Below are 19,943 nucleotides of genomic sequence, written 5' to 3' on the forward strand. Positions count from 1 at the left end.
TGGCTGCTGGTCCTGGAGATTCCAGCTTTAAGAGACAGAATCTCCAAACCTGGCAGCCTACAAGCCACATCTGTCTGGGGAGATGCTCTGCTTGGAGGGCAAGTGTGGCAGTCAGAATAAGAGTCATCCCCCATAAGCTCTTCTATTTGAACGTCTCTGCTTCCCAGTTGGTGAAGTATTTGGGAAGGTTTAAGAGGTGTGGCCTTATAACCCTGGCTTCTCAGATTCAGTGGCCCATCGGGATTGAGTTCAAAGCCAACCTGGACAACTTAGTGAGACCCTGTCTCAAAAGGCACAAGTCTCAGTGAAAAGGTGTGTGCCTGACATGACCCATGCCCTAGATCCAAGCCCCAGCACTAGAAGGAGTAAAAGAAGAATCCAGATGTTCAATGTAAGAGAAGACTCTGTGGAAAGAGAGGTCCCCCAGGTCAGGCACACAATACAAGGGTAGTGGAGCGCTCCTGGCAGTGAGCTCAAGACAGAAGCAGAGTGCACGAGGGCCAGCCCTCAGGGGACTTGTGGCCTTTGGAAAGATGGCCGAAACCCACCCAGTCCACCCGCTTGTCTTACATCCCTCTTTCAGCGGCTGCCTGGGGACCAAAGGCCACCTCTGACAAAAGACAAACACGTTCTGGGAGAAGTCACAAACTCCCTACATAGAAATCCTGTCAGCTACCGGAGGGGCCACACAGTCACTGGCTGCTGGTCCTCTGATGAGTGGTGTGCCTTCATGGCCACACATGGCATGGCTTACATCTGACAACACCATTGTCACCCTTGGGGACACAATAAACGAAAACTGTTTACACTTACTTTGCGCATACTGGCCAGCTTGACAGGTCTCTTTAGAAAGGGCTGACTCACTCTCTTTTCCAAAAAAAAAAAAATTACCAATATTTGGTCAACAGAATCCGAACTGAATTTTTGAAATCTTTCCTCGAATCTGGTACAAGTGAGGACGGTCTTGGGCAATTCCCAAATCTCGGCAACATGTGTCTGTGAGTGTGTAATGAGCGGGGAAACAGATGAAGAAAGCAGACGGCAGAGACCTACCTCCTTTTTGTCCTCTATTTTCTTGAAATCTTCACACGCTAGCCAAAACAAGACATTTTCCTCACTGAATTCCTTCTTCAAAAACTCCTGTAGATAAAAAGGAAAGACGAAATCACAGAGCGCTCAACATTGAGAAAGCAGAGTTTCCTTTCAGAAGATGACTTAGCAAAAGTGGACCGAGGGGCCTGGTTTAATCAGCCCTTTAAAAAAAAAAAAAAAAAAAAAACTCCACCCGGAAAAACAAAGAACGTGGTTCATGTTGAAGCAAGAATTTCTTACGCATTTCACCTTAATGGTTTTGACATTGCAAGACAGAATAAAAATGAAGCGGGGAATCTACTCACATTTCTAAGCTGACAATAAATTACCAAAAAGTAAATTAAGGCGGAAGATATATTAGCCCCTTCCAGATACTGTTTAAACAAAGTGCATTCCTCTAAAGCCAGGCCCCCGTCTTTTTTTTTTTTTTTTTTTTTTTTTAACAAAAGAAAAGAAAACACATTAAGCCTGTTCAAATCACAGTAATGTAGACCGTTTTAAGTTGGAGGTGTGCTTCCCTTCTGGTGAGAAGTTAGTACATGGTCAGCTCTGCGGCTGTGTTCAGACTTCACTGGCCTCCAGGCAAAGCTCACCGTTTGATTTCCCACCTGACCCAGGAATTCCACGGAGACCAGCAGCACCTTGGCCCATCACTTAAAAAGCCACGTTGCCAAGGGTCAGTATTGGATTCATGTGATAACCTCCAATGCACAGGAAAAGCTATTTCTTGGTGGCATGAGCCCTTTCTTGTCACATCAGCCCTCCTTTGGCCAATCCCTTCCTCAGCTTCACTTTGTCAGTTACCATCCGACCTCTTTCTCCCTCACTAGCCCAGCTGCATCCAGACAGGGTCTGAGACAGAAGAGGATAACCTTCCATACCAGAGAGACCCAGACTATGCCTGCAGTCCTGGAAACCCTTCGTCCAGATCCCTCTCAGACAGAGCACCCTCCCCTGTGGCCCTACTCTCCTCTCCACTAACTATAGGAAAACCAGAGACAACAGGCTGCATGTCCCTTAGTGGAAGTTCAAGGTGGTCATGACAGATGAGCAGTTTTCAGTCTCCAGTCAGCACAGACAGTGTTAAATATTGTCCTGGTCCCTGCGTCCCCCCCCCCCCCATCCCCCATCATTCATGTGTCTAAACTTTTCCTCTTGCATCAATGCTAATGAACAATGAAAAGGCAAACCCTAAATCTCTTCACGCCTTCAGGATCTTCCAGAAGATTCTCCAGGGAGGCTGCCCACTTGGCTGTGCTCTTGAGGCCTTGGTGGCTGCTGCTTGAGCCCCCATCACTGTCGTGGATATCTACAAAACACAGTTCAGACAGTGTCACCACCCAGAGGCTCTGTCCCATGCACCATGTGCATGGGAGGAAATTAAGGTCAGCGTGCATAACAAGGTCATCACCACCAATGGCATCAACACATGGTAGGGCCTGTCACAATGCTCGTTCTACTGACGTGGTAGTCACTATTCCTGCCACTGTTTAGACAAAAACAAGAAAACAAAATAAAACAAAAAGCCCTGAGGTTCAAGCCAAAGAAAGTAGTGGGTCTTGCCATTTCTATTATGTCCCAATTTGTCCATTGGCCCTGAGCCGCTCTGCAGACCACCTCCTATGGACCCCGACCATGTCTTTTCCCTCCCCCTTTGCACAGTCATGGTGGCTCCGTGGATCTGTTTTGGTTTTTTGTTTGTTTGTTTGTTGTTGTTGTTGTTGTTTTATTCTTCAAGACAGGGTTTCTCTGTGTAGCCTTGACTGTCCTGGACTCACTTTGTAGACCAGGCTGGCCTCGAACTCACAGCGATCCGCCTGCCTCTGCTTCCTGAGCGCTGGGACTAAAGGCGTGCGCCACCACCGCCCGGCTGAGTCCATGGATCTGAAAGCTCCTATAGTGCAGCATCTTCAGCCTGTGTGGCACGTAAGGAAGAGTGTGAAGTGGGGCCGGGAACAGGACAGTCATGCCAAGAGTCGTGAGAATACACAGGCATCAAGATAAATGTCTTCACGAGGTAGTCGTCTAAAAATTCAAAATTAATGCACAAAGAATCCGTAAGGTAAAAGGGTAGAACGCGCGCTTAGTGTGTGCAGAGCCCTGGGTTCTTTCCTGAGTCCATGGCAAACAATGGCCAACATTTTAAATGAAGCACCGGTGATCTCTGTCTGTGTGGTTTGGCATCATGCTGTTACTTGTCCAGTTTTTATTTAAACTTCTGCAGTTTGGTTCATTGTGGAGGTCTCTGCATTAGTTTTGTTTGGGGGAGGAGTTGTTTGTCTGCTTTTTGAGACAGGGTTTCTCTGTGTAGCCTTGGCTGTCCTGGACTCGCGTCGTAGTCCAGGCTGGCCTTGAACCTCCTGGAGTACTGGGATTACAGGTGTGCGCCACTGCGCCTGGCATTTTGTTTTGCTTTTAAACATGGCATATCTTTACAAGCATAGCCGATGGTGCAGCAGTTGGGAAAGGGCTTGCCTAGCACCCACAGAGCCCTGGGTCCATCCTTAGCACAAGAGCAGCCATGGTAGCACCTGCGTGGGACCTAGCACTTGGGAGGTAGAGAGATCTGGAGTTCAGTCATCCTTGGCTACACAGTGAGTTCAAAGCCAGCCTGTGAAACATAAGGCCCTGCCTATGGATAGGTGGATGGGTGGATGGATGATAGATTAGAATGTTACTGACCCTGAGGAAGCCCCCTAACCTGTTGGCACACAGGGTGCATGGGTGACTGCACGGAACATCTTACATCAACAGGCTTGACACATAACACCCTCTATAGCAAAGAAAAGGGGACAGCGGACCTTGCAGTATCACTCTGGGGCCACTTGGCTGAAGGAGGAAGTGATGTACAGACTTGGCCCGGACATGGAATCGTGGGAAAACTACTGGCATGTCACTTTGGTTGAGTTCAAGGTCAAGTCCCAGCTTGACTGGTTTGAGCTACAAGGTCTTGGATAAAATCCATGTGTACATCTAAGGAGAAGCCTCTGAGCTGGGGACTGTCTAAACACTCAGGACGGAAGCACAAACTGTATTTCTCCACAGCAGGCAAGAGGATTTTGCATGTCATGTCCCTAACACAAAGAAATGAGAAGACTGAGTGGTAGACATGGCAGTCACCCAGACCTAATCCTTACATAATATACATTTAAATGTCCCCACCATATCTAACGGATATGTATAATTATCAGGTGTCCATTAGGGGATAAAAATAGGAGGTCTATCAGAGAGCAGTGAGAGCACAGAGTGTCGGTCTCTGTCTCCTACCAAGGGAACTGTATTTACAGCTAGTTCTTTTTTTCCACAATTGCCTTTTTTTTTGTCCCAGATACTAGAGACAAGGTTTTATTTAAAAAAAAAAAAAAAAAAAAAAAAAAAAAAAAAAAAAAAGCTTGAATCTAGGAGAAAATAAACTTTCCATTAAGAGACCAACAAAGTAAATCATTTTTAAAGCATGATTGAAAAAAAAAATCTTACAATGATCACTGAAAGCAGCTAGGAGGCCATGTATTTTAAAAAGAAACCTTATATCAGAATATACCAGCCTTGGGCTGAGGAGCAGGCTTAGTTGGTAAAGTGCCATCTGCACAAGCATGAGGACCTGAGTTCTAGTCCCAGCACCCACCTGTGAATCTAGTTGAGCTGCTAAGCTCCAGGCTGCTAAGGGACCCTGTCTCAAAAAAAATGGTACTAAGGAATAACCCTTGAGGCTGTCCACTGGCTTCAAAACATATGCACACACATTAGCACACCTACACACACACACACACACCTATACACACACACACACACACACACACATACACACACACGGGGCGGGGATAATATACTTAAGAGTTGATAGTGACGTCCTTTTAGGGGGCAAAACAACCCATCCTTCCCTTGATTTTTTTTTTTTTTTTTTGCTTTTTTGAGAGAGGGTCTCACTACGTAGCCTATGCTGCCTGCCTGTCCCACCATACCCAGACTCACGCTTTAACATCTTAATTTTCTGGGGGTCAATTGCCTGCACCTCTATAAAACAGAACAGCATTAGAAACCTAGTTTCTGCCGGGGCTCATCAGTGAGAAATTACTGGCACCAGTGCTCTCATCAAAGCAAACTCCCTAGAACAATTTACCAAATAACCCTGCTGGCCCTCCAGCGTGACGACTCTCCAGCTCCTGGGTGGGAAACGACTTCCTGGCTCCGTGTGTATCACGGAACGTCAATCCCTCGACACAAATTTTTAAGTCATCGTTACAAGAGATTCCTGAAGCAGGGCTCGTCCCGCCAAGCATCCCAGGAACTTACCTTCTATCCTCTGCCCTCGAGAACAGTTTGACCATTCACTCCACTGGCCCAGCAGATCCTCTTAAGTAAATAAACACCGGAACACGAGTGTGCTGTTCTAGAGCTACCTTGGGCAGCCATAGCTCTCTTCCACGTCTTCAGCCGTGGTCTGAAAGGACGCCAACATTCCTGGCACTCTTTAAATAATCAACCACACCATGCTAAGTGTTCCACTGCCCTGCGCTATGGCAAATAAATGCACATGGCACTCAGGCAGTTGAGAGCTGGCTCCACAGCTGGGGAAATGCAAATCCACCCCTTTACTGCTGGCGCCAATCAAATCTATGGGTAACTTTTGGTGGCAGCTTTCAGTTGAACAAGAAGTGAGGTGGCTGCTTTGGTACCTGAGGTCCGTCCTAGCACCCACATGGAAAGCTAGGAGCAGCAGGATTGCCTGTGTGATCCCAGTGCAGGTGGGTTCAGAGACAGGAGGATTCCTGGGCCTCATGGACAAGGCCCGTGAGGTGGACCGCAAAGCCTCGGGTTCAGTGGGAAGCCATGGCCTAAAATAATATGGTGGAAATAATTGAGGAAGGCACCTGGCATCAGTCTCTGGCTTCCACAATGTGCTGTGCTCATGAATATGCACACACACACATACACACACACAGCTGTGCAACTCCAGATCCACTATCTAGACTGCCTCCTTAGAGTGGAAAGCAAAAGTCCAAGAAAAAAAAAAAAATAGACAAGAAAACATCCTGGGTAACACCACACGGGACCAGTGGGACCTATCTGTCCTCATCAAGTTGCCTCCATAGAGCTCCCGGGTCGTTAGGACACAGAAAATGGTAGTCCTTCGTGGGTATGTGCCGGGGCTCCCGTCTCTCTTGCATCAGAAAATAACAATGATATTGTGTGACTCAGGGGAGGTATTCTCAAAAGTTCTGGTTATTGGAGTTTTGACTTTAGAACTCTGTGTGTGTGTGTGGTGTGTGTGTGTGTGTGTGTGTGTGTGTGTGTGTGTGTGTGTGTGTGTGTGTGTGTGTGTGTGTGTGTGTGTTTAATCACGTGTATATATGGGATGGGAGCATTGTGCAAGTGAGTGCAAGGCCAGAGGAGGCCAGAAGAGGGCATCAGAGCTGAAGTTCCCCATGGTTGTAAGCTACCTGACCAGCAAGCTGAGTACCAAATTTAAGTCTCCAGAGAATGATACACACTCTTAGGTGCTGAACCATCTTTTGGACTTCAGGTCTCTTAACTAAAAGAAAGCCTTCCCTTTTATCCACTTCTGCCACTGTAACTTTCCCACACAGCTCTTCTACCAGCTCCTGTCATGTGTTTTTCACTTTCCTTGGGTATTAGTTTGGATCTTTTCCAAGACTTCAGATTGACTTTAAGGTTTTTTTGTTGTTTGTTTTTCAACACTGGGGGTTGACTCCAGTTCCTTGCACATGCTAGGCAAATGCTCTACCGCTAAGACATGCTCCCTTCTGCCACCTCCTCGTTCTGAGAAAGGGTTGTCCAGGCTGTCCCTGGAACTAACTCTGTAGCCCAGATAGGTTTCGATCCTGGCAATCCTCCTGCCTCAGCCTCCTGAGGAGCTGGGATTACAGGTCCAGGCCATCAGGCCCAGCCTGACTTTCAAGTCTGATTAAGATAGTTTGTTGTTCTTACAACAAACAGATCTTCCTGGTACAACATCTCCAAACACAATTCACTTAATGGCATCTATATTTTGTCTGTTTTTTCATTTCTGTAACAACACACCTGAGGCAGGCTACTTTATAAAGCAAGAAGTTTGCTTTGGCTCATTGATTCAGTTCCTAAGGGCCCCTACTCTAAACAGTATTTCTTAAAAAAAAAAAAAAAAAAAGTTTCTTCCACCTTCCTAACACCTTACAACAGAAACTGTGTTTCAATACAGGAGCTTTGAGACACATTCAAACTGCACTCAGGTCACAGCAAGGCACCATCTCCAGGCTCCTGTGAAGTAGATCACCAGCTTTCTTCTATCTGGCATCGTCCTAAATTCAGAAGACTTTGGTGACTCAGTGTCTCCTGTTCAGGAAACTTAATCTACTTTTTTATATTGACCAAGAGATCCTACGCTCTCTCTGGTCTTTTGTTTTGGTTTTGGTTTTTTGAGACAAGGTTTTTCTGTGTAACCTTGGCTGTCCCGGACTTGCGTTGTAGGCCAGGCTGGCCTCGAACTCACAGTGATCCGCCTGCCTCTGCCTCCTGAGTGCTGGGTTTAAAGGTGTCCGCCACTACGTCCAACCTCTCTGGTCACTTCAAATGTGAGGTTTCACCTTGTAACACCAAGAGAAAGAATAGCTGTTATCAATAGCAAGCAAGCTTACTCAACACCATGGTGGCACACATCTGTAATCCCACACTTGGAGGCAGTACCAGGAGGATCCCTGCAAGTTCAGGGCCAGGCTGGTCACGTGGGGAGCTCCTGACCAACCAGGACTGTATGGGAGACACTCTCAAAATACTACCATGCCTATTACTAATAATGACAATAAACACACACACAATAAATTTATCTTCAGCTGATGACAAAACCAACTACAAGTGGTTTTCCAGGTATGCGGTTTCGCACCCCACTTTCATGTGGGTTGAAAGCACTCGTGCAACATTTACAGCACCCCCATTTTACAGGTGAGAAAGCTGAGATGAGAGACGTGAAAGAGTCACCTAGGTAGGAAGTGAAAATCCTGGTCTCAGGCAGGGCCGGCGGGCTGGCACCAGGGCACCTGCTCTTTCCCACAGGGTTCCACGGCTGTTTAATTTTGATTCCTGTTCATTTTTACATTGAGAGGCCAGAAAGGAACAGCACTGAAGAGGCTAACAGCTGCAGGGTATGCTTTTAATGCCGGCATTGGGGAGGCAGAGGCAGGCACGTCTCTGAGTCTGAGGCCAGCCTGCTCTATACAGAGAGTTCAGCCAGATCTATGTGGTGACATCCTGGAGAGAGAAAGAGAAGGAGAGACAGGGGTGGGGGTGACAAATACCAATTACAGTGTGGGTGAAGACAGAAACGTTGGGTCGGTTCTGTACTGGGGAAGTCGGGGTAGCGGGGGGGGGGGGGGGGGGGGGGTGTAGGACTTGAGCTAGACACACCTAGCACAGGCAGAGGGCGCCGACACTTTCGTTTCCATCTGTGCTGTCCCTGTGTGGTTTCTGACTTCAGTAAAAGCCTGTCTTCGAAGATGCATGCAGCACTGCCATGCAGATGGCTGGGGCCTGTTGCTTGCAATCCGTTTTGTAATACATTATTTATAGTAGCTGTGATGTCACGGCTGATGGAGACTTTCTCCAGACAGGAATTCCCTAGAAATCCACACTCAAAAGGCAGGCGTGTGCAGCCGTCATCAGACCTGAATGTTTGCAGCTTGGCTTTCTCCCGCTATTCTGCAGGGAGAGCCTCGTAAGGAACCCGCACAGCCCATTTCCCCAATCCAAATGATATTTTAATAAGCCTCCACATTCAACTTCCTCAATAGCAGAGGCTAAGACTTACATCCTCACAGGCCCTGCTCGCAGTACCCATAAACTCACAGCACAGTGACAGAGGAGACATTCACACCCAGGAAAAGGCAGGGATGATGGCCCTGAATTCCAAAGCACTTAGACAGGATACCCCACCTTCCTTTCAAGCACTCTCCCTTCGAGTGAACGTGGCTCTCTCGTCTGTAATCCAGTATTTAGAAGGTTGACAGGTATGAAGATTAGGCTAGCCTTGGCTACCTAGCAAAGTCCTGAGACCAGTGTGAGCTCCATAAGACCCTGGCCCATAAAAGTTCTTAAAGTGGGGGGGGGGGCGGTTTAACCCGGGCGGTGGTGCCGCACGCCTTTAATCCCAGCACTTGGGAGGCAGAGGCAGGTGGATCCCTGTGAGTTCGAGGCCAGCCTGGTCTACAATGCGAGTCCAGGACAGCCAAGGCTACACAGAGAGACCCTGTCTCGAAAAACCAAAGATAAAATAAAATTAAATTAAATTTAAAAACAAATTGGGGGTTGGGGGAGGGACAAGAAACAAAGAAAAAGGAATACAAACAAATACTCCTCTTTACATGAAGTCTCAAGGGAAAACCACACCCACAAAACTTATTCAGAAAGTTCCTATCACCCATAGTGTATCAAGCATAGTACAATTTTTTTTTTTTTAAGTTACATCTCAATTTAGAAGCAGAGAATCTGTTTGTTTTAGCTGTTGATCTACTTAAGACTCCACCGAAACTGGGTCATGGAAATTCTATATCTAAATAGGATAAGCAGACTACCAAGATGAGACTTGATAGATAGCCTATGACCATATAGTGGGGGAGGAGGCCCCGCTCGGTCATAGACCTAGGGAAGGGGGAATAGGGTGAAAGCAGGAGGGAGGGAGGAACGGGTGGCTACAAGTGAGGGAAAGATAACTGAGACGTACCCTGAATAAATAAATTAATTAATTTAAAAATATTTTAAAAATAAATAAATATTACTCTGCCTATTTACCACTCGGCACTTAGCCCCTGAGAACTGCCTTACAGGCTCGCCAGGCCCCAGCTGGGGGCTTGGGAAAAAAGCTCTGCAGTTAGTAGAAAACGATGATGAAGTCTAAAACTTTTTGAAACCACCCTACTCACATCCGGCGCCCAAGACAAGAACAAGAGGACAGGCCTTGGAGGATGGCACAGCTCAATGCGAGAGGACTCAGAGCTCGAAGTGTGCCAGTGAGCACAGCAGACTCTCAGAAGGCACCAGTGTGCCTGTCTCGGCATTACACCCTCCCCGTTGGGCCCTGTTCCATCCTCCCGCCCCCCCAGCAAGTTAAGAAGAAGTTCTGAGGGGCTGAGGGGGGCGGTGGGTAGTCCTTACATTCCATGCTCCCTCCAGTCCACCTAGAAGATCCGGCAGACCAAAGCACAGCTCCCTTCTTGGATCCGCTTTGTAGGAGAAAGACAGGGGCTCAGGGCTCCCTGGCGCCCTCGGGTCCGAAGAAAAAACTATCCTCAACATCCTCTTTTGGGTGGACTAAACAGCAGATGGCCACAGTTGTCAGCATCAACTAGAGGGAAGGAAATGGGGATGCCAGACTGTCGTGTGTGTGCCCTCCCAAGAATCCCCGCTTTCTAAGCGGCAAGAGGCCCAGAAAAACAACGATGGCCCCTAAGGCCCTGAAAAAAATGACAATGGCCCCAAGTCCCGGTCACCACTGACTTTCCTTGTCTCCAAGAACAGGGCTTGACATTTATGCATAAATGTCCCTTTCCTCACCACACTCCTTCCCTGTCTCTACCTCACTTCAGGATAAGGAGCTTCTGGGCTAGGGCTGGGGCTCAGCAGCAGAGCATTTACCCAACACACATAAAGCACTGTGTGAATCCCAAACCCTGTAAAGATCTGTTGTCAGAACCAGCCATGCGTTCTTTGTGTGTGAGAGGGAGGCAGTGTTAAGGCAAGCTCTTCATATGTAGCTCTGGCTGGTCTCAAATTTCCAGCAAACTCCCCACCCCCCACCCCCCGCCCGGCCTCAGCCTCTCAAGTTCACCAGGATTCATGAATTAGTCCGTACATTTATTTTCCTGCTTGCTTGCTTGGTTTTGTTGTTGTTATTAGTGGTGGTGGTTTTTTTTTTTTTTTTCATTTGGGGAGGAGAGGTGGTTATAGTCTGTTTTTGTTTTACTTTGAGGGCTGTATGTGAGGGTGTGTGTGTGTGAGTGTTGTGTGTCTGAGCATGTGTGTGTGTTTGTGTGTGTGTGCATGCGCGTGCGTGCGAGAGCATGTTGAGAAAGGGCATCATGTAGCTCTGGTTGGCCTTGACTTGCCGGGCAGCTAAGGATGATCTTGAATTTCTGAGCCTCCTATCTCCTAAAAATCCAGCATGGCCAGTTTTACGTTGTCCTGGGGATTGAATTCAGCAGGTTGTACCTGCTACTCACCCACCGCCCCCCCGCCCAACCAACATATTTCTGTGTGTGCCTGTTCCTGTGTATGCTGCACAGGTGCGCGTGAAGCTTCGGGTGTCTCTTCTCAGGCACCGTCCACCTTGTCTTTTAATAGAGTCTCCCGCTAGCCAGCTAAATAGGCTAGACCTGCAGGCCAGTGAGTTCCAGGCATCCACATGCCTTCACGTCCCCAGCACTGGGGTTACAAGCAGGCAGCACCCTCAGCACCCCCAGGTCCAAATAATGGCACTTCACCAACTGTGCTCTCTTCCCAGGCGCCAGCCCACACATTTTCTAAGAACAGAGTCAATGTGTTCCTCAGGGGCCGACCTCACATCTGGTACTCCGGAATATAGTTTATAGTGATCAATACACTGTTGAGCTGAGCACTGATCAAGGGGTCAGAGGCACTGAAAGGAAAAGGAGCCACTAAAAACAGGTGACGGTCACTGAGAATGTACGGTAACCCAACGACGCGCACACAGGTGAGTGGAAGCGAGCCACGGGATGGAGGAGATTGGATTCTATCATCTCCCCATGGCTGGCTGAGGAAGCTGGGGAGGTAAACATGCAAGAAATGAAAGCCCTGACTTTCAGTCACAGATTCACTATGAATTGAGAAAACAAGACCAGGAATTCCCAGACAGGAAGGGAAGGACATGGGAGAAGCTGTCACCTCCATATTTATTCACTAAATATTTAACAAGGTGACTGAGCAGACGAGTGTGCAAGTAAGCCCCAGACTAGGCTCCAAGACCAGCTATCTTGTCTGCTTCTTTGGAAATAAGTAGCCCTGAATTAGTCTCCACCCGGAGACCCAACTTCCCTTCTTCTGAGACAAAGTGCTATCAGCATGCAGAGGACCAGCTGGGCCTGGAGGAAGGCCACCCTCAAGGAGGCAGGAACACCCAATACCTCCCCAAAGCAGAGTGAGGGGCCAGAAAATGGGTTGAAAAGAAAGACAGACGAGGTGGAAAGGCAGCATGGCGACCCTGAGCACCAGGCATGGCCCTCGAGAAATGGGAGCCAGACCCAAACAGATATTTGTCCCTGGAAGTCTGCACGGACTGTTTCATATAGTGGACGCCTCCTGACCACTCTTATCAGGGGGCCGCTGCCATTGCCTGCCTGAGGCCCCTCTTCTCTCACTGCCACCCCCAGGCTGCTGCAGTGGACAGCTATCTGGGGGAAGCAGAAGTGACCAGAATATATTTAGTAGCATCTAAACAACAAGTTCTCAGAGCCCAGCATGAGGGGGTCAAAGGGATCCCTCAGCTCCAGGAGGGAAGGGCCTGGCTTCCCATGAAAGCACTAGGCAATGGCCAGTGCAGACCCTGCCTGGGCATCTGTCTAAGTCTTCTGCTCTGAGGAAAGAAGATAAAAGATAAAATACAGATGAGTAGCAGCTACTGAAGCCACCCATGTCATCTGCAAGCTGTTCTTGGTAGGACCCAAGCAGGCTGAGTTGATGTCATCTGGACAAAAAGACCATCTCATCCTGGCCTTTGCACACCTGTGGGCTAGCCTCATCCTGTCCCAAGGACCATCTCATCCTGGCCTTTCCACACCTGTGGGCTAGCCTCACCCTCTCCCAACCCCCAGGCCCGGCCCTTGAGTTTCGACAAAGGCAAGTTTCCCCAACTGCCAAGATGCTTCACTGTAGATTTGTTAAAAAAAAAAAAAAAAAAAAAAAACCACATGCCAGGCAAGGTGGCGCACACCTTTAATCCCAGCACTTGGGGAGGCAGAGGCAGGTGGAACTCTGTGAGTTCAAGGCCAGCCTGGTCTACAAAGTGAGTCCAGGACAGCGAAGGCTACAAGGAGAAATGAAACAAAACAAAACAAAGAAAAACATTTCTGTGCAGACTCTTACCTTTAAATAAAACTTTAAGCCCAGGACTAACTCTGAAACTGTTCCCATGGCTTAAAGGGATAATGTAAGAGAGCATCTCTGGCAGGCTACCAGGCAGTCTAGGTATAGGGTGAGGCCAGGGGCATGGCTTTTACTTTGGTTCTGAGGTAGGATCTTGCCAGTTATTAGCAGTGCAGGTCGTGAGTAAGGGACGGGATCCTCTGAGGCGTCCTCACACTTCAGCATAAGCACCACTGGGGTTCTTGCTGAAAGTGAAGCTGACTCTTCCAGAGCCCCTTTGGTTCTCTAAGATTGAACTGCGGACTGACTTGTGCCGAGCCCCCTACTTCCCCTACCTGGTAGGCAGAACATACGGCCTCCAGCAAAGACCCCCTCCCCCAACGATGACCTTAGAAGAGGTGAGGCTTACAGCCCTCAGCTTACATGGGCTCTTTAAGCTAAATAAATGAGAAAATGCTCTGAGGGGGATGAGGGGGCAGGCTTGCAGGGGGGAGGGGGGCAGGCTTGCAGGGGGTAGGGGGCAGGCTTGCAGGGGGGAGGGGGCAGGCTTGCAGGGGGAGGGGGCAGGCTTGCAGGGGGAAGGGGGCCGGCTTGCAGGGGGAGGGGGGCAGGCTTGCAGGGGGGAGGGGGGCAGGCTTACAGGGGGGGCAGGCTTGCAGGGGGAGGGGGCAGGCTTGCAGGGGGCAGGCTTGCAGGGGGAGGGGAGGCAGGCTTGCAGGGGGAGGGGGGCAGGCTTGCAGGGGAGGGGGGGCAGGCTTGCAGGGGGAGGGGGAGCAGGCTTGCAGGCTCATGCAGGGGCACATCCAGTTTTAGTGGGGCCTCAGTCAGATATTTTGGAAAAGCTCTTTAAAAATGAAGTTCAGGTGGGGATGTCAGTCTGTAGCAGACCACTCGCCTACATGTGCAGGGTCTTGGGCATACCTCTAGCACAAGAAAAAAAATTAATCAGAACTACCCTCCCCCCCAAACCCTTAACGGTCCTGAGGATAGCTCGCCTGCTGTCCCCCACCCCCCCCCCGCTCTCCCTCCACCCCCATCTCTGTTAGGAGCCCTCACCTTCCCTCCTTTCTCTTTTGGCTCCTTCTTTTTTTTCCTGTCGGGTGGGGATGATAGTGACCAAACTGGCAGGGGATCGAGTCCTTTCTCGAGGGCAGCAGACCTTGTGCCCATAGGTTTCAAGGAAACTGAGCTCTTGCATCCCAGACAGCCAACACCAAGCCCTGCTGTGTAACTGCTGGCCTCTCTATCAGCGGTGTGGGCAAACGTTATCAGAGTTAGTCTGTTGCCTTGGAACAGACAAACGGGTGGTGCTAATGTTTGTGAAACTGCCCTTTAGTTAGGGAATGCAACCTGGCCACATGCAAAAAGCATCCTAAAGCCATGTATCTGCCATGATTCAGTGGTTTCTATTTATATTGTGTTCAGGCCAAATATAATTCTAAGCAAAAGCAACCTATGCAGGGCTAGTCACCGTTCCTCTACATAATAAGAAAGAGAAAGAGAACTAGAAACTCCTGTACCTTCATCATGTATCTAGCGTTGCACTTAGCACTTCTCATGTTTAACTGCTGACCCTGCTGTTGGTAACGTGAGCACATATTTATCAGAGTTAAACTCTGTGATTAAGGGACAGCAACATGGTTCAGTGGGTGAGGATGCTCGTATCCATGCCTGACGGCCTGAGGTTGAAGACCCATATGGTAAAAGAAAACTGATTTCCACAAGCTGTCTCCTGACCTACACACGAAAGCCGTAGCTTGCACACAGGCACACAGGTGATAAATGTAATTGAAACAAACAAACAAGTATGTAGTTACGTCCACAGCCCTCTTAAATCCACAGTACAGAGGCTCGTCAAGTCTCGACGTCTGATATATATTGATATGTCCCACCACGGTTCATTCCGGTCTACCTATGGCTTAGCAACCAGTTCCCAGGTGCCCTGAACAGTCAGCAATTGGCTCTTGCAAGCTACACTGAGCCAGCACCAGCACAGCTCTGTGGCACAGAGAGGTCCAAGGACATTCATTATTCAGTGTCGCAGAGTGGCGGAGTCAAGATTGGAGTCAGAAGTTTAACTCCAGTGCCTAGAATCTGACCACCATTCGGTGTGGCCTGTGTTGGTCATCAGCACTCACGAGGGAATCTGACTGCATGGAAAACCCTAATGGAGCACTCTAAAGCATATTAGGCAACGGTGCAAACTCCTTACAATAACTCCATGGGATCTGACTTTAGTGGGGTCGTCTTAAATATTTAATGAAATGATTTGCATGAGTTGATGGGTGGAGGGCAGGCTCCAATTAAGCACTTAAAGCTACACTTTGCACATCCTTACTCACAAAGAGGCTGCACAGCTGGGGAGTGGTGGCAGTGGGATTGGGTCTCTGTCTGATTGCAGTGGCTTAACCACATTTGATGTTTAGGTGAAAAGAGGAAACCAGCTAACGCGTCATGAATCTCCGGGCGACAGGAAAGCAAGCCTGTGAACTCGGAACCCAGAGTCAAGCAAACAAGGTTACTTTAAGAGACCCACCAAGTAAGAGTGGAGCTGGTTACCCAGCACCCTGGCTTCAGTACCCCACCCCTCCCGACGCGGTTCTAAGGGAGAAGGGAGGGTGTCAACCCAGCTGGCCACAGCACCAGCCATCAGAGTGTCGGGTGTTATTATGAGCAAAAAAGGATGACTCGGTTCAAATCACCGTTTCTGCACCGTGGGTTCTTTGTCTTGCCAAGTTGCCCCAAACTATGGGTCGGGTTGGTTCCGGGGGGGAAAGACAAAATGACTCCTCCGCCGTGTCACATAAGTACCACCACCACCACCACCCCGCCCTGGTGTGCTGCCACCTAGGGACTCCACTTTTTGGCGCCGTGGGACCGGGCCCTCAGGGGATGCAGAGGTCCAATGGAGCATCCTTCCCATTTGGCCCGCGGAGAAGGATGCACGCAGAAGGGGAGTCTGGCTCTCACGCTGCCTCGGAGTGTGGAGCTGTTAGATGTCTCCCGTGGCTCCTAGACCTTCTCTGGAAAGAAAGCTGCTGTGGCTCCCGCTTCAAGCCCAACTTCCTCCTCGGGCGGCTCCCGGCTCTGCGCTCCCGCCGCGGCTGGGACAGAGCGAGCGGGGAGGAGCGCGGCTGCTGTCCCGGCGGCACCGCGGTGCCGCGACAGGGGACCCCGCGACCCTGCCCTTCCCGTGCCCCAGCGCCCGCGGCCGCTTACCAGACGGCGGCCGCTTCCTGCTCAGTCGGCTTACAGCACGGGTGAACATCGCCGCGGGCGCCCAGAGGACGGAGCAACCGGGCAGCGCGGCTGCTGAGCCCGAAGAGGGCAAGGAGGAGGAGGAGCCCGCGCGACGCCGCCCCTCCAGGCCCCGCCCGTCGCCTCCTCTCTGCCGCGCTCCTCTCTCCCTGCCCACCCGCGCCCGTGGGCAACTGGGTCCAGCCCCCAGCTACCCGCGCAGGGCAGGGCTCGGTGGCCCCGGGTGACCCTCAGCTCCCGCGCACATCCCGGTCCCTCCCATCACGGCCTGAGAGACGCACAACGTTGTGTGTCCCCGCCAGGCCCGAGTCACCTCCCAGATCGCCCCCGGGTCTACCCGACTCCGACTCCGTGGGCGCAAGGCCTGCTCACGCCGAGAATGCCTGAGAGGCGTCACCAGAGTCCCGAGCCAAGCCGCCGCGAGTGGGCACCCACTCCAGCCCACGCCACGACTGTGCCGGGCTTCGAGACCTTGGAGAATGCTGTCTGAGCCTCTGCGGTTCCCGAGCGGAACGGAGCGCGCCGGCACATTTTTAACTTGGACGACACTTGGGTACAGTCTCAGGAGGACCTTTGCGCTCAACTACCGGAATCCCCGTAGGTCCCAGCGCCCGGCTTGTCGCTCCTCTCCTGGTGCCTGACACCTGCTCAGCGCCGCGCTCAACGCCCATCTAGTTTCTCATTTCTTCTACAAAACAGCTCAAGAGGGGGGTGTCGTTAGCCCCGTTTTCTTGAGCATTTGGTTTGCAAGGAATTGTCTTTCTGGCGAGTTTTATTTTTCTCCTTGTGGATCTGGCTTTGTCTCGAAATTGGTCCTTATTTTTAGCTGTGCTAATTGCTATTTTTCTAAACCATTCCCCAGCCGCCGCCCCCCCCCCCGCGCGCGTTCTTTCTCGGGATTTTCACTAGTTAGCACTTTCCTTTATATCTTCTATTCTGAGCTTCCCATTTTGCTCTATTTTCCTCCCTTTTTGTCCCCCCTGCAGTCCCAACGCCACCTCAGCTCTGGCCCTCTGTGCTTATTCTCCATCTTTCTCCCTACCCTTCCCCACTCCATCATTTCCAAACGCGGCCCTTTGTGGTACCCGAAGAGGACATTCCACCCCTTGAAGGCTGCAGAGGTCTTCAGGCGCGGCTAGCAGGTGAGCACCCTCAGAGAGCCTGGCTTCCAAGCGGCGCTTTATGAATGTTTCCGGCTGCTGTTGGCCCCCTCCCGGGACAAGCTTCCAGCCACTGGGTCCTAGACAAGCGCTCTGTAAGGGCTGAGCCTAAACCAACAGGGACAGGTGTAGTGGTGCATTCCTTTAATCGCAGCGGTCCCAGCGGAAGCAGGAGGATTCTTTGACTTAAAAAACAACCTGGTCTACATAGCAATTTCTAGGACAGGCAGGGATACCTAGAGAGTAGAAAAAGAAAGAAAAAAGGAAGGGAGGAAGAGAGGGAGAGAAAGACAGAGAGAGAGAGACAGAGGGAGACAGAGAGGGAGAGAGGGGAAAAGGAGGGAGAGAGAGGAAGAGAGAGGGGGAGGGAGGGAAGGGGGGAGATAGAGAGGGAGGGAGAGGGAAGGAGGGAGAGAAGGAGGGAGAGAGGGAGGGAGGGAGGGAGGGAAGGGGGAAGGAAGGAGAGAGGGAGGAAGAGGGAAGGAGGGAGACAGAGAGGGAGGGAGGGAGGGGCTAAGGAGGGAGACAGAGAGGGATAGACAGAGGGAGAGGGGAGTGAGGGGGAGAGAGAGAGAGAGAAAGAGAGAGAAAGAGAAAGAAAAAAAGGGGGGAGTTGAACCATCCCAGTGAGACCTTCTGAGAACAATAACAGAATTTTCCCTGCCACCTCCACTGAAAGTTTCACAGATACACCGATGCTAACACAGCAAAGAAGGAGTCCAAGCACAAGGAAGTACAAGTTAGACACAGGCAGCCAAACCCAACACTCACATCCAGCTCCTCCCCACTATCCCCTCAGCAAGGTGGCTTAGGATAGCTCTGCAGCCCTCCTGCGCCCAGCCCTCCTGCACCAAGTCCTCCAGGGCTCTGAGACAATGGAAACAATGGGGAAAGTAAACAGCTTTAGATCCCTTTCTCTGTCCTGTGAGCTTGTCAAAGGACCCCGGGTTAAGAGTTAGTAAATAGGGCTGGAGGGGTGGCTCAGAGGTTAAGAGTACTGGTTGCTCTTTTAGAGGTCCTGAGTTCAATTCCCAGCAACCGCAAGATAGCTTGCCACCATCTATACTGGGATCAAGTTCTTCTTCTGGTGTGTAGACAGAGCACTCATTATATAAATACCTAAATAAAAACATGTTTTAAAAAAAGAGTTAGTAAACAGTTTGGTTTTCTTTTCTGTTTCACTCATGAAATTGTTACCTGTGGCTGTAGAGATGGCTAAGTAGCCAAGAGCACTTATTCTTGCCGAGGACCAAGGTTCGATTCTCAGAACCCACATGGCAGCTCACAGCCATCAACAACTCCAGTTCTAAGAGGCCTGATGTCCTCCTCTGACTTCTGCGAGCACCAGATACACACATACACATACACACACACACACACACACACACACACACACACACACACGCAGAAAAAAACACTCATATTCATAGTGTCCAAAGATCTAAGAGCCAGTGTCAGCAAGTTAGCGTGCAGAAGACCAGGAATAAAAGTAAAAGGCCTATGGTGGTGCACACCTTTGATCCCAGCACTTGAGGTGGAGGCAGAGGCTGGTGGATCTCTGTGAGTTTGAGGCCAGACTAGTCTTCATAGAGAGTTCCAGGACAGCTATATAGTGAGTAAGACCCTGACTCAGAATTTAAAAAAAAAAAAAAAAAAAAAAGTAAAACACCTCAAACTGTCAGAGCAAGGTTCTGGGGCTCAGTCTCGCCGCCAACTGTGGACCCTCATCCTGCAAGACTGACCCTTATCCTCCAAGTCCCTCTGCTGCTACTCTCACTCAAGCCTTCAAAAGACTTGATGGCAGCTGATTGACCAACAAGGTAACTAGATTAGGCCTCATCCCTTCCCCTGCTGACTTTACATCAAAGACCAGCTGCTGCTGTGGGCAGGAAGCCGGGGGCCCTGGAGCTGTAATAGGTCTGAGTGGCTTATCCTACCCAGGAACTTAAAAACTTTGGTAGGATGGGTGAGACAGCTCAGTAGGTACCAGAATGCACTATGGCAGAAAAAGAGAACTGACTCTGATTCATGTAAGCTGTCCTCTGACCTCCACATTCGCAGCACTCATGTACATTCATTTTTGGTTGTGTTGAAATAGGCTCTCTAAGCAGCGCTGGCTGTCTTGGAACTCACTAATGCAGAGCAGGCTATCCTTGAAATGTACAGAGATTCACCAGCCTCTGCCTTCCTAGTGCTGGAATTAAAGGCGTGCACCACCACACCCATCTGATACATACACTCTTACACTTATACCCACAAAATAAGTAAGCATGGGCACTGGAGAGATGGCTCAGTGAGTAGAGCACTTGATGCTCTTGCTGAGGACCCGGATTCACTCCCAGGACC

General features: G+C 50.1%; 1 protein-coding gene across 3 annotated transcripts in view; it reads right to left on the minus strand.

The window, feature by feature from the left end:
- The window catches only part of Rgs10 (regulator of G protein signaling 10), a 41,952-nt gene extending 24,282 nt beyond the window's left edge, over positions 1 to 17,670 (minus strand). The window contains exons 1-3 of one of the 3 annotated variants that reach the window (XM_051145387.1): positions 17,523 to 17,670; positions 2,283 to 2,401; positions 1,054 to 1,140 (exon numbers count right to left, since the gene is read on the minus strand). In XM_051145387.1, coding sequence (XP_051001344.1) covers positions 1,054 to 1,140; positions 2,283 to 2,401; positions 17,523 to 17,535 — 219 coding nt within the window. In that variant the 5' untranslated portion in view covers positions 17,536 to 17,670. Of the gene's footprint in view, positions 1 to 1,053; positions 1,141 to 2,282; positions 2,402 to 10,236; positions 10,364 to 16,398; positions 16,601 to 17,522 lie in introns of those variants that run through there. The other 2 variants (XM_051145389.1, XM_051145388.1) reach the window with 2 other exon arrangements.
- Between the last annotated feature and the right edge of the window lie 2,273 nt (positions 17,671 to 19,943).

The sequence above is a fragment of the Acomys russatus genome, chromosome 5 (assembly GCF_903995435.1).
Source record: "Acomys russatus chromosome 5, mAcoRus1.1, whole genome shotgun sequence".
Classification (NCBI taxonomy): domain Eukaryota; kingdom Metazoa; phylum Chordata; class Mammalia; order Rodentia; family Muridae; genus Acomys; species Acomys russatus.